The sequence below is a fragment of the Monodelphis domestica genome, chromosome 5, assembly GCF_027887165.1.
Source record: "Monodelphis domestica isolate mMonDom1 chromosome 5, mMonDom1.pri, whole genome shotgun sequence".
NCBI classification, from domain to species: Eukaryota; Metazoa; Chordata; class Mammalia; order Didelphimorphia; family Didelphidae; genus Monodelphis; species Monodelphis domestica.
This window is the reverse complement of record NC_077231.1, coordinates 33,835,801-33,848,663: the sequence shown is the minus strand read 5'-3', so window position 1 is coordinate 33,848,663 and position 12,863 is coordinate 33,835,801. Positions and strand designations below refer to the sequence as shown.

Sequence of the window (12,863 nt, the reverse complement as noted above, 5' to 3'; positions counted from 1 at the left end):
AGAAGACCGTAGCAGAGGCAGGAGAGAAGCAAGAAAGAAGGCTGGGGTCAACCCAGCAGTATGGTTAATGCTGCTGCTAGGAGCTGCTTGTTTGGTCACTCCAAAGCCATAAATGGCTCTTGTTTCCTTTGCAGGCCTTCGAGGACATTTATATTGAACAGAGGAAGACCATCCGCACCATCCTGGAATACGCAGACAAGGTCTTTACTTACATCTTCATCCTGGAGATGTTGCTCAAGTGGACGGCTTATGGCTTTGTCAAGTTCTTCACCAATGCCTGGTGCTGGCTGGACTTCCTCATTGTGGCTGTACGTGTCCCACTTACTACTTTCCACCCTTTCTAGCAAGGAAATAGAAACAGGGAACTGGGGCCATCCAAACTCTTCCTGGGAGGGTCTCCTAGGGCCAGGCTAGGGAGTGGAGGTGCAATATGAGGGTGGGGGAGGGGGCTGGACTTCCAAGGGACCAAAGTCTCCCAAATGGTGGGTTCATAAAACGGAAAATGCTCTGGCACAAGTCAACTAGCCCTTCCCCCCAATTTGTTTGGCATTGAAAGGGCCTGGGAAGCAGCAGTTTGGGCCTGGGAATTGCAGCTGTTGGTCTTAGAATTCTGGGGCTAGAAGGCAGCCCACTGGGGAACATAGTGGCAAACAGGATCAGTTCCGTCCCTGGGCTTTTCCCTCAGCATGAAGCCTCTCATTCTTTAGGAGGAAGAGGAGGGAGCAAACTCGGAATAGGGAAGAGGCCCAGAGACCCGGGGCATTATCCATTCCATTTGAGCCTCTCTGCCAGGCTCCTCTGAGGAATGCAATGCGTACGAAGAAAGGAGAGGGCTTGTTACTAGAACACAAATTGACCTGTTCATTTTCCAAAGGGAGAATCTGGGGAATTGGGGGCTAATGAAGAATCCCTGTTTCCCAATACTCGGGTTTTATAAGCTGAAAATACCCTAGAAACAGGGCCTGGGCCGACGGTTGATGTTTTAAGAAGGGCCTCTTGGAAGGACAGTTCTCCTGCCTCCTTACTCCTTCCACCTTAGGACCAAACATTAGAAGACTTCCTGTTCTGCACTTCCCACCCCAAACTCGGAGAGCGCTTGGGGAGACACTAAGCATTACCTGAACGTTTTCTTTCCAGTTGCAGGTCACGGCCCCCAGAACTCTTCCTTAGCTCCCTGCTCCTTATTCCTTGGTGGCTTTCTCAACAGGGGAAGGGTTTTTTCCTGAGTAATCACCGAAGCCCTCTTCTTGCAGCTAAAGCAGCCTTTGAAGGAAAGGGTAAACGGAGATGGCAGAGGGCCCGCGGAGAGTCCACGTCCTGCTGACTACAGAAAAGTGCCAACGAAGCCAGGCTGCTTAGAGGTTGGGTTGGTGCATTTGGCTGGTGGGTCTGAGGAGGCAGATGCTGATGAGCCCATTTAGATCTAGGCAGAAGCACGTGGACGTGCTTGTCCCAGGAACAAGGCTGGAGATGCTGAACATGGGACTTTCCCCCTCTTCCTCCCCAGCGTCCTTGTGCTTAGCTCCAGGACCTCTTTCCCATCAGGTTCCCCGTTAGCCCCGATGCGGAAAGCCTAACTCCTCCGGGACGTCGGGCTGGTGGTAGCCCCGGGCTTCGGGCTAACGGTTTGGTGGGAAGGCGCGTCAGGGGAAGAAGTCTCTGGTTCCCGTATCAGATAGTGGGTAGTGTGTAGCCCTGCCCTCTCAGAGCAGCTGCGAAGCGGAAGGAAGACGCAATCCACGCAGGGGACCTGCCTTGAGCCACTTTTATTCCCAGCTTTACCTTCAGAAGGGCCAGAGGGAGGCCCAGTTCAGTCTTGATCCCTCAGGCATCTTTGAAGCCAATAGGAATTCCCCAGTAAGCCTGAGGATGAACCCCTGAAGGGAGCCCCGAAAGAAGAGGTTAGAGGGCATTCCTTTCCGCTGCTCTGGATCCACTTTTCTAGGCCACTTTGAGGTAAACAGCCCTACAGGTCGGGGACCATCACTGCGCCCATCCTCTGCCTCAGGGTCCTTTCAGGCATCCCCTGGTGGCACGTAGCCTACTTCAAGCCCAGGGCTTGAAGGCTTCTTCTCGTATCCTATAGGAGACAATCCAGCAGAGCTCTGGTGAGTCGCTCGGTCTCCTTTTTGGGTACGTCAGGCAGCATTATCTCAGTCCATCAGCAAGCATTTATTGTGCCCAGGCTCTGTGCTGGGATCCTGGGATGCCTGCAAGGAGATGCCATTCTCTGAGAGGAGACGTGTATCTGTGTGGGTGCATATCCTGAATAAAGACAAAATGAAGAGGGAGAGCGCTGGGAGCTGGGAGCTGGAGAATCAGGAGAAACAGCATCAAGAGTACAATGTGGTGGGCAACTAGGTGAATAGGGAACCCGGCCCAGAGACAGAAGGTCCTGGGTTCAAATCCAGCCTTAGATATTTCCTAGCTGTGTGACCCTGGGCAAGTCACATAACCCTCCATTGCTGAGACTGAACCACTCTTTTGCTTGGAACCAATACCCTCTATTGATTCTAAGATGGAAGGTGAGGGTTTAAAAGAAAAAAGCATAGACTGTGGAGCCAGATCTTGAAAGAAGGCAAGGGATTCTCCTGGGGAGGAGGGAAGGCAGTCTGCGCTTAGCTGCCAGCTTCTGGTTGTAGCTGGGACTGAGGACTAGAGCGGCCACCTTCCTGGCAGGTACTCGCTTACTTCCCACCCGGCTAGAGAGCCGGAACTCCCTTGGCACGTTTCTGCAGACAGCAGCGGGTGTGAAGTCCGGGCCTCCCAGAGGCTCCCCTTGCTGCGAGTGCTAAGCCTCTCCCTCTGCCCCGTGCTGTTCTCCAGGAGGTGTTTGCCTGCCACGTTCATTTTGTCTAACAGAATCCCCTTTCTCTCTGCCCCACTCCCAGGCAGCTGCACCAGGGATGCCACATACCTCCCTTTAATCAGCTTCTTCTTTAGTGTCCTGAGGAAATCCAGGCCACTTCCAAGGCGGTTGTTCCCTTTCTGCAAGGCGGCCGAATCTCGGGGACGCAAGTTTGGGATCGTTTGTGCTTTGATTCCCAGCTCCTGGAGACCCTTGACTCCACTGCAGTGGGGAGAGTTGGAGTGGGCTTCTGTTCCCTCTCTCCACAGAGAACAGCCCTGGGATAAGCTAGTGACGCCAGGCGCCAGGCTGGAGATGGTACCCACGGTCTCCGGAGTTTGGTAACCATGGAAACATTGCCGCTCCATCACGTTCACCTCCATGTGGAAGTCTCTCAGCACCCCCCCCCGTGCTCCCCCATCCCCCGCACCCCCCACGTGGCTCCCTCTTGGTCTCTCACTTGAAGTCTGACCCTCCCCCCCAGTTCCTCTTGTCCTCAGGCTCAGGGGCATCCTGCGCATTCTCCACGGATCGTGTGACGGCCCAGGCAGCGCGCTGCCCAGCAGTCTGTCGTGAGAAACGCGTAGCCAGATCTCTCTCCGCAGCAGCTGGAGACGAGGCACGTGCAGCGGCTTCTGGGTGGCTGCTCGTTGGACGTGCCCGCCGCCGCCTTTCCCCACTCATGGAGGACGCGTTTTAGGGCCCACCACCCAGAAGGGGGCGGGCAGGCTTACTTAGTAGAGACCCTGTGGCTCTGCTCTGGCCAGGCGCGCTCCGTCCAGTGCGCACGTTGGCGTCTCTCAGAGCCCAGACCGCAGTCCTCTGGAAACGCCAGGGTGGGCGCTGACCGGGCGGCCTGGACTCGGCCCCTTCCGGCGGCCATGGTGAAAAGGACAAAGGGCGGCTCGAGCTGACCGTGCCTGTTTTTAAGGCCTTTCTGGGGCCGCTCCCAAGCCCTTTGGAGCGCCACTTCCCTGCCTTGCTAAGAGGACAGCACATGGCTTCAGGAGACTTAACCCTGGCCAGGTCCTGGAGCTCTGGGGACTGGGGGCTTAAGAAATAGGCTTCCCTAAAGATTCCGGCATCCAGGCCCACCCCATGCCAGCCCTTCGCTGATTAGCTCTTTTAAAACATCAAAAGCACTCTGTGTTTCATCCAGAGGCACAAAACGTACCTGTTTAAGTGCCGACAGAATAAGGAAAAGGCAGCCAGTAAAACGCCTGCATTTTTCCAGCTCTGCCTTAAAATGTCACCGTGCCAAGAAAGGACAAATTTAAAGTGGCTCCTTATTGTAGAAACGGGGGTGTTTTTCAGGACCAGCTGAGGAAATATTCAGAAACAATGGTGACTATAGGGCGTGACACGTAACGCAGTCATTCTCTGATGGCGAGGAGAGACAACCCAGGGCCTCTCGGACCCAGAGCTTCATGTCCTCAGAGGCCTGGGTTCCAAAGAGGGCATTTGTTAGCGCGAGGTCAGTGTGGCTCGGCTAGGGGAGGGAGAGCTCCCTCATTGTGCGCTTCCTTTCCATGTCTAGTCAACTCCTGAAGGCTCGGAGACGCTTTTCTTCCCTTTTATGGCCTGCCTTTTTGGCCATTTCACGGCTCAGTCGCCCCTGAAATAACTTGTACTGGGCACGGGACTGGGCCGGGAGTTCCAGGGACTTGGGTTCCAGCCCTGACTCTAATGCTGACTGACTCTGGGGCTCGGGACACATCATCTCTCCGGGCCTAGGTTTCCGAAGATGAAGAGACTGGATGAAGGGACCACTAAGTTCTTTTCCCATTTTTTAAATTCAGGGATTCAGACAGAACACGGACCATGAAAATCCCATGACCTCGATTCCAGAACCTTGAAAAAGACTGGCTCTGGGGTGAGGGGGAGGGTGAATTGTGGATTCAGTAATCCACTTGAACTCTGCATCCTGGATGATGTTGCCAGGGAAGAAGCAAGGATAGGCAAGGATTCCATAAGTAGGCCAGGACCCTCTTCAATGATGGCTAATTTTTCCGGTCCTTTTCAGTTGGGAGTTTTTAGGTCTGATGTGTTGCTTATCTGGTATGTTCTATTCATTTGTTCATTAACTCCTCAAACTCTAAAACAAGTGGTGTTTTGTCAACTGTTGCCACGGTTACCCCGCCACCAGGATTAAGAGAAATTGTCCCTATTGGAAAACCAGTGGTGAATGAACTGAGGCGGGGACAGCTGGTGCAGTGTGTGTGTATTTATCTGTATTCTTTCTCATAGGTACCTTTAAATTTGTCTGGCTTAATTTATTGGGAACTTCTGGGACCTGCAGAGACTATAAAGGGCGAGGGTAAGGTTCTTGTCATCTCCTCAGGCTCTTCTCTTTCCAATGGAATTTCCTCCCTCTTTCCCTCCCCCTGCAGCCCCCTTTTTTCCTTTCTGACCCATTTGTGCTGCCTTCTCTCACTTTTCTCTTCCCTCTGTGTGTTTTTGACTTCTGCCTCTCAACCACCTTTCCTTCCAGGTCGTTTGAGTCAAGTTGAAGTAGGCAGCTGGTGCCTCCCACCTTCCTGTACCCTGGGGGGCCCAGTCTGTGTTTTCAGTGCTAGGGGCTTTATTCTAACCTTCTGGAACCTCTGCTTTCTTTCTTTTTTCCCTTTTTTTTCTCTCTGTTTCTGTGTAGGTCTCTTTAGTCAGCCTTATAGCTAATGCCCTGGGCTACTCGGAACTAGGTGCCATAAAGTCCCTTAGGACCCTAAGAGCTTTGAGACCCTTAAGAGCCTTATCACGTTTTGAAGGGATGAGGGTAAGATGCTCAGAGCAGCTGATCCTTCTGCATGCCTATGGAAACTGTTTAAGCATGCTAGAACTGATCACACTGGTGGAAAGATCATTTAGAAACGATTTGTGATCCAGCTGCTGACTTTGATCCTCCACTCTTTTATTTCTCCCTTGCATCGGCCCCTTAACAAGGGAAGTTGCATTAAGCCGCCTCATCCCATGAATATTGCCCCTTCCCTCCCCCAACGACGACATGCCATTCACAAAACATGTTAACATTGGCTGATCCCATTTGGCCTGGCTTTCCTTAGCACTCGAGACGGCTTTCCGGGCTGTTGACTCAATAGGGAGAATCACCAGGTGCAAAGAAGGGGAATTCTGACCCAAAGATTCATGGACAAGTCTAGGCTTCACTCAGGGAGAGAGCTGTGTAGGGAAGCCCCTGTGGGGTCGGTGGCCTGGAGTCACCTACGAAGCTGAAGGCCCAGAACCACAATGACAGGAGTAGAATTGGGGACTGGGTGGAATTCGGCCTGCCTGGGAGAAGAGATGGATGGTTCCCTCCCCCTCCCCCAATTTAATTCCTCTTATTGCACCTTGTTGTTCTCAGGCCAGTTCAGGTGAGGACTGGCAGCCTTTGTCTGATAGCAAAGCTTTCCTCTTCACCCCTTCTCACTTTGCCCATGCTCTATGGACCCTGGTCCGATCCCTGCCAAATGAGCAACAAAACACTATGCAAAGATCTTGGACATTAGCAAGTCCTCCAGAAATCTCTCAACCGCCTCCTTCCTCCTGCTTTTGGGGAAGCCACTTCTAAATCCAAACAATGCAAGGTACAGTCACCCTGCCAACCGAGAAACCAGGCTCCTTCCATTGGGGTGCCTCTTGCTGGGTTTTTTCCCCTTTGGGTTGTTTTTGTTGTTGGCCCCTCCAAAAAGTTCGTTGGGTTTTCTAAAACCAAAGACAACTGGGATAACTGATTTCGGGTGGTAGCTGCTGCCCAGCAAATATCAGAGAGTTGTTACCCTTCATGAGGCCAAAAAATACTCATGCTTCCATTCAAATGTTGAATGCATGCAGGAGAGCAAACCAGAGGATATGTAAAGAATTTTCAGAATTTCTCAAAAAGACCACTTGGGTTGGACGTGCCTTCTGGAATCCAAAAATGAAAATTAAGCTCTTTTCATAGTCTACCTGAAGCACGCAAAGTTGGGAATTATCCGCCAGTCCAGGGCTTCTGCATTTGCCTCCTGTCCTGGGATCACTGTCTAGTATGCCGTGGAGGTCCCTAGAGAGAAGACCTTATTCTGTACCATTCGCATCAACCTCACTTCCCCCTGTAGCACAGTCACAGTTGGGTGTCCTAAGTGAGTCATCTTGGAATCTGCCATGAACTCATGGAAGGTTCTGGAGGTTTTCGCCCTCCTCTAGCCTCCTGGAAGAGAAACCGCTCCTGCAGGATCAGCGCAGAATCCCATGTCTTCCCCTCCAGACAGGAGAGTTTTCAGAAAGTGTGCCTCTCCTTCAGGCTTAGCATGAGGACTAAGCCTCCGTGAGGAGGGCGAATATCCTCACTGATGAGTGAGCAGAGCAAGGGGCGAAGCAAGCTCGGAGTCATGGAGAAGATGGCGAATGACTCCCCTGCTGCTCAGGCTTATTCAGGACCTGTACAAAGAGCCCATTGCTGGGTGATGGGGAGTCTGTGGCTTTTCCCAGCCCTGAGACTTCCGTTAGAAGCCCCTTCAATCCAGCACATGTCATGGACGTGCAACTGTTTGCCCATAGATCCTAGTAGACCGAGAACTACCCTCTTGAATTAGGCTTTGTAGCACATACAGAACGCTAAGGGAAACTGCATCAGTCGAGCATCGTTTTCCCACATTCCACTTCCTGGATGTGTTTAATCTTTGCCTCGAATTGGAGGCTTCACTGGCTCCCAGACCCATAGCAGCCGGCTCATGGCGGGGTTATCTGAATGTAGACTGGGCTCTTTCACTGACCCTGCCTCCATCTTCTATCTCCTCTCTCCCCTCCTCTCCATCCAGTCCTTCCTGCTGGCTCGGAAGGCTCAGACTGGATTGTAGGAGAAAGCTGCTTATTGGGGCTATTCTAATGAATGTTAGGACAATGAAACCGTCTGCTAAGGTCATCTCCAAAGATGATGTGAGCAAATTTGTGTACTTTCCCCAAGCTGGGCTTTTAACTGATAAATGTCCAGGCTGAGAAACTGTTCTGTAAACATATCCCCAAAACATTGGGTTGGTTAGCTGAGCTCCTGTCCTATACAATCTCCATTCAGGCAAACAAGTGATACCACTTGGAGAGCCAGGCAGGCTGTCTGTGGAAGGAGGAAGGATGGCAAGGACTTGGGCTTATCACACAGTCCCCTGGCAAGTCCCTGGAAAGCACCCTCCATGGGCCAGGAGACTCGGCCAGGCATCAGGGTTCCTCCGTAATAACGGGAACCTCCAAAATCAAATCTATTCGAGAGTTGTCTTTTTGGGGGGTTGTTTAACTTTGCTTTCTCTTTAAGCCAGAACTTAAGAGATTTCCCCACCAAAAAAAAAATCTTTAAATGTCCTCCTCACCTGGACGCACTCACCACCAATGGGCTCCACTGTCACTGTGCTACTTGAAATCAGGGCTCTGAGCCCTTCCAAAGAGCTCCGCTTTGTTTTCATTTTTGAGAGCAAATAGATGTTCCCAACCCCATCTGGTGGAAACTGACTTCAATCTCTCTCTCTTTCTCTCTGTTTCTCTCCTTCCTCAAGCCAAAGTCCAGAAATTTGAAATGCTTGTGCTATTGGCAAAGGAAATCCGCAGTGTAGTTCTTTGCTTTTCTCTCCTCCATAGTAGTCTGCATTCTAAAGATCTTGATGTGTCGCTCAATTCTTGAGGACATAAAACAGTAATGCTATGGTACATGCATGCACTTTGTCAGTTGTCGATGCACAATCTGCACTGGAAAGCCATGTTCCCTCTGCCAGATGTTACAAATTGATTGACAGGTTGTAGAGATCTATTGAGTATCCACAAAGTACCATCAAGAGATAACGGAAATAGTTTTCAGAACAATGATCTCTGCTGGGATTTCATTTCATTGCCAGCCAGATCTAATCTGTACAGATTTCGTCACGGTGTCATCAGCTTAGATAAATAGACGAGCTGTAGTTTGGTATAACCTGAATTTGGGTCCAGACTAACACTACCCACATCTAGAGTAGTTTAGGAGAAATGAGAGCCGGATGCCTTCGTGAAGACAGAGTGCCTTCTTTAAACCAAAGACTGGATGACCACATGGGAACGTTTAGGAAATAAAAATTCAAATCCATTTTAGTTCACTGATCCTAGCAAGAAAATATGAATTAACAAACCAGATCTTCTGGGCTGGAAAATCAGAATAAGAAATCAATGTGGTTCTCTGCCCTTTAGGAGCTAACACATTAGTGCAATACAGTGATTGATATTGAGATCTATCTGAAACTGACAGATGATATAAAAACTACCTCTATAGGTATCATAGCCTGGCAACTGATTCCAGAATAGAGAACAACAATTAAGAGATTCATCAATTCTCTGTGTATTACGTCTTCTATTCATAAAGCTAACATAAAAGTCAGACGGCTTCTTTGATTGTCGGTACATGAATATGTGAATAAATGAATGTGTTTATATTTTACATTCATATTTGCATTTCATTTCATTCAGGTCCAGCATATTTGCTCATGCCTCTGATCGAAGGAAAAAGACTTTATAGTAGTATAAGAAATAGCCTGGTATAGTGGAAAGAGCCCTGAATTTGAATCCTAAGTCACTTCTCTTGGCCTCAATTTCCTCATTTCTAAAATGAGAGTTAGATGAGATGATCTCAGAAGTCTCTTCCAGCCCTAAGTTGAAAGACATGAAAAAATAATTAGCCATTAAAATGTGAGTGTGACTGGAAGAGCAATTAAGGCATCAGCCAAAAGTTCTTCCATTCCCTGGACACATTCTGCAGAGGAGATGTATACACTTGTATAGATTAGAGTAGGTTAAAGACGAATCCAAAATATCCTTCTCTGAAGGCAGTAAGTAGTAAGAAAGAAGTTATCTTCTAATTGAGATGAAAAAGCAATGTGGTGCCTTTCTAACCTTTCATTTAGAAGTTCTCTGCCTCAGTGTTGTGCTCTTGCACACCAGCCACCAGGTCCTGAATTGGGGCCTGAAGTAACTGGGGAATCTTGATGCAGTCCATTGTCATTGCCCTTTCGAGGCTGATTAAGTCCATTTGGAAAGCATCTGACCCCTTCAATGCTCCCCTTTTTTGTTGATTTCCTCCTTGGTTGTTTGTCTGCCAAAGGGTAAACAAGGGCAGGAGGAGGAGGTAAGGAAATCAAACTCATTCGGTAATTTTTTAGATGTTCTTGTCTCAAAAAGTAAAGAGGAAAAGTTCATGGCGGGGGCTTGAAACTCTTGGCTAAAATGAGATTTGCACATTGTCTGTAGATTTTAATTATCTGGGCTTTCTCTGGCTAGACTCATTTGATGATTTTATACCAATGAGACTCAAATGACTGAACTAGTTGGTCTGGAGATTCTCTGATCAGAAAGCTATTCACCTCCCAAGCAACTTGGACAACATAAATTGGAGATACCCAGAGCCCTCACTTTAGTATGACTATCAGGTTGTAATAGAAAGGAGGATAGTCCTTCCTTGGACAGAACAGATGGTCCTTCTCAACTCCGTGCTGTGGAGAAAGCCTGTCAGATAATGGGGGTGGGGGTTAGGGTGGGGGAAGGAAAGCTGGCTCAAGACCAGAGCTAGGTCACTGACATTCTTCTTGTGTTTGTTAACTGAAAGCAAATCACAACTGGTTTATCTACATTGTCACTGGCTCTATTTCCTCTAATGGAGAACTAGCATTCCTAATGATGACGATGATGATAGCTGACATTTAAATAGTACTTACTGTGTGCCAAGCACTTGTTATCTCTGTTTTACAGATGAGGAAATCAAGGCAAACAGAGGTGAGGTGACTTGCCCAGGGTCTCGCAGCTGGCAGCTGAGGCCAGGTCGGAACTCTTGAATAATAACTAGTATTGGATAGGGACCAGAGTCTAGGACTCCCTGAGTACCAGCAGGGTTATTTTCTTCTACTGTACTTTGAATTCCTCTAGTGAAAAATGGGGTGAAAAGTAAAAACAATGGCTAGCTACTCTGCAAACTATAAAACACTAGATAAGTGACAGTTTTTTTCACCACTTACAGTGTGAGTTGAGGGAAAAGGGCCTAGGAACTGAAAAGTAATGGCCATTTCCTTTTTTCTGATTTCTGGGCTTACAATCTACTGATCGCTAGCAAATGCCCCTTTTCAATTAGTGATCAGAGACTCCTGAGAGGGCTTCTTTGGCCTTTAAAAAAAGACTGAAGGAGTTAAGTCAGGCTTGGGCCAGCCAAGGGACATCATCATCAGACAGGGTAGGGTGTCTACTGTCCAGTGAACTCAGAACCTCAGAAGCATACACTGGCAGAAACCACGAAGGAGAAGATGCCTAAGTGCAAAGCACATGCTTCCAATTTCATTTGACTCCGTTCGGTAGAGGGAATATAGCTTTTTTCCTTGAGCCTGCAAAATCTGCATGCTCAGCTATTGCCTGAAATAAGATAACTGGTCTTGCCTCGTCACAAAAAGACTCAATGTGTTGTTCACTGACTCGCTGTTATCTCCGAAGGGCAGTTCTCTGGTTGATCCTAAGGGATCATACCTTGTTTTGCAGTAGGGGAATGTCTATTAAAAGGCAACTGGGGAAAATCTTGACCTTGCTCTGGGATTTCCTGGATCTTGCCACGTTTTGCAAAAGACGTGGCATTGGGAAGAACAAGCCCATCAGCCTGGTCAGTTGCTGCCTGGGAAAGACGTCTCAGGACGATGTGGGCTGCAGAATTTCTTTGCATTGGAATTGTGGCACATTTCATTAAAATGCTCTTGAAGTACAGTTCCCAGTCCTGGATAGGCTACGTCCTCCCTGTGGAACTGTCAGAGTATAAGCCAGTTCAAAAGAAAACATGGCGGTCTCCTGACTGGGATAAGCCACACAATATTATTCCCCTCCTGGAAATAAGGAAACGTGCTCTTGGAGCCTCCCTCCACGTCTAAGTTCTCTTCCCCCTTTCCAATGCAGGTGGTGGTGAATGCCCTAGTCGGTGCCATCCCTTCCATCATGAATGTCCTGTTGGTGTGCCTGATCTTCTGGCTGATTTTCAGCATCATGGGGGTGAACCTGTTTGCAGGGAAGTACCACTACTGCTTCAACGAGACCTCAGAGTACCGCTTTGAGATCGAGGAAGTCAACAACAAATCGGACTGCGAAGCGCTCATGGACGGCAACTCCACCGAGATCCGGTGGAAGAATGTTAAGATCAATTTTGACAATGTAGGGGCAGGATATCTGGCTCTTCTCCAGGTGGTAAGTCCTCAGTCCTCAGTCCTCGGACCTTCCCCCCTGGGGCCATCCATTGCATGGCTCGTGAGCCAAGGCCACCAATGGCTTTGCTCAGGTCCAAGCCCCAAGCCAAGTTTAGGGTTTGGAAAGCCTTCCTAGAGCAAACGCTCTGGTTGTCTCTCGGCACGTGTGGCGTAGTGGAAAGAGCTGGGGAGACCCGCGCTCGGATATGACCCGTGGCCCGTACTGGTGGCGCCATGAGCAAGCTCTGTCACTTCTCTGCAAAGCGGGGGTGGTCGTCCTTGACCCAGCGAGCCAGTTGGGCAGAAAACGTTCATGTGTGTTCTACAGAGCGCGCGAGCTCCCCCAGGAGCTTCTAACGTGGAAGATCTTACTTCGAGGAATCTTCCTCTTGGAGCTCAGCAGCGTGCTTCTCTTGGCTTAAAAGAGATGCCCAGGGGAGACAGTAGCAGAGCAGCGGTTGAAAGAGGGGAGGGGAAAGCTGCCACTTGCCCCGGGACCACGAGGGCTGGCCTGGCGAGAATCCAGAGCACTCCAGCAGGGTGCCGGAGGAGGAGACAGACCGGGGTGCACATCAGCAGCTCCGAGACGGTGTCCTTGCCGATGGGATGCTCTCAGCTTCATGCTGAGCCCCAGAGGCAGGGCGCGGACGCTCGAAGGAATCCCGTGTTTTATACATACGTGTCCATCCATGTGTCATCTGTGTGCGTGTATCCCTGGAGATGTGTAGATAGGTCTATTGGCCCTCGTGGTGGTTCTTCCTGTCCCTCAGCTTCTTGACCGTGTCCCATAGCTAGCTGGGCCGAGGCCACTGCTGGAGGAA

The 12,863-nt window shown here is 49.7% G+C and overlaps 1 protein-coding gene across 4 annotated transcripts in view; it reads left to right on the top strand.

Moving 5' to 3' along the window:
• The window catches only part of SCN8A (sodium voltage-gated channel alpha subunit 8), a 223,109-nt gene that overhangs the window by 196,752 nt on the left and 13,494 nt on the right, over nt 1–12,863 (top strand). For 3 of the 4 annotated variants that reach the window (XR_008912050.1, XM_056798195.1, XM_056798196.1), the window contains exons 20-22: nt 135–308; nt 5,499–5,621; nt 11,759–12,043. Coding sequence is in view for 3 of the 4 variants with exons in the window: in XM_056798195.1 (XP_056654173.1) it covers nt 135–308; nt 5,499–5,621; nt 11,759–12,043 (582 nt within the window). In the remaining variant the exon portion in view is untranslated. The remainder of the gene's footprint in view (nt 1–134; nt 309–5,498; nt 5,622–11,758; nt 12,044–12,863) is intronic. The other variant, XM_056798197.1, reaches the window with a different exon arrangement.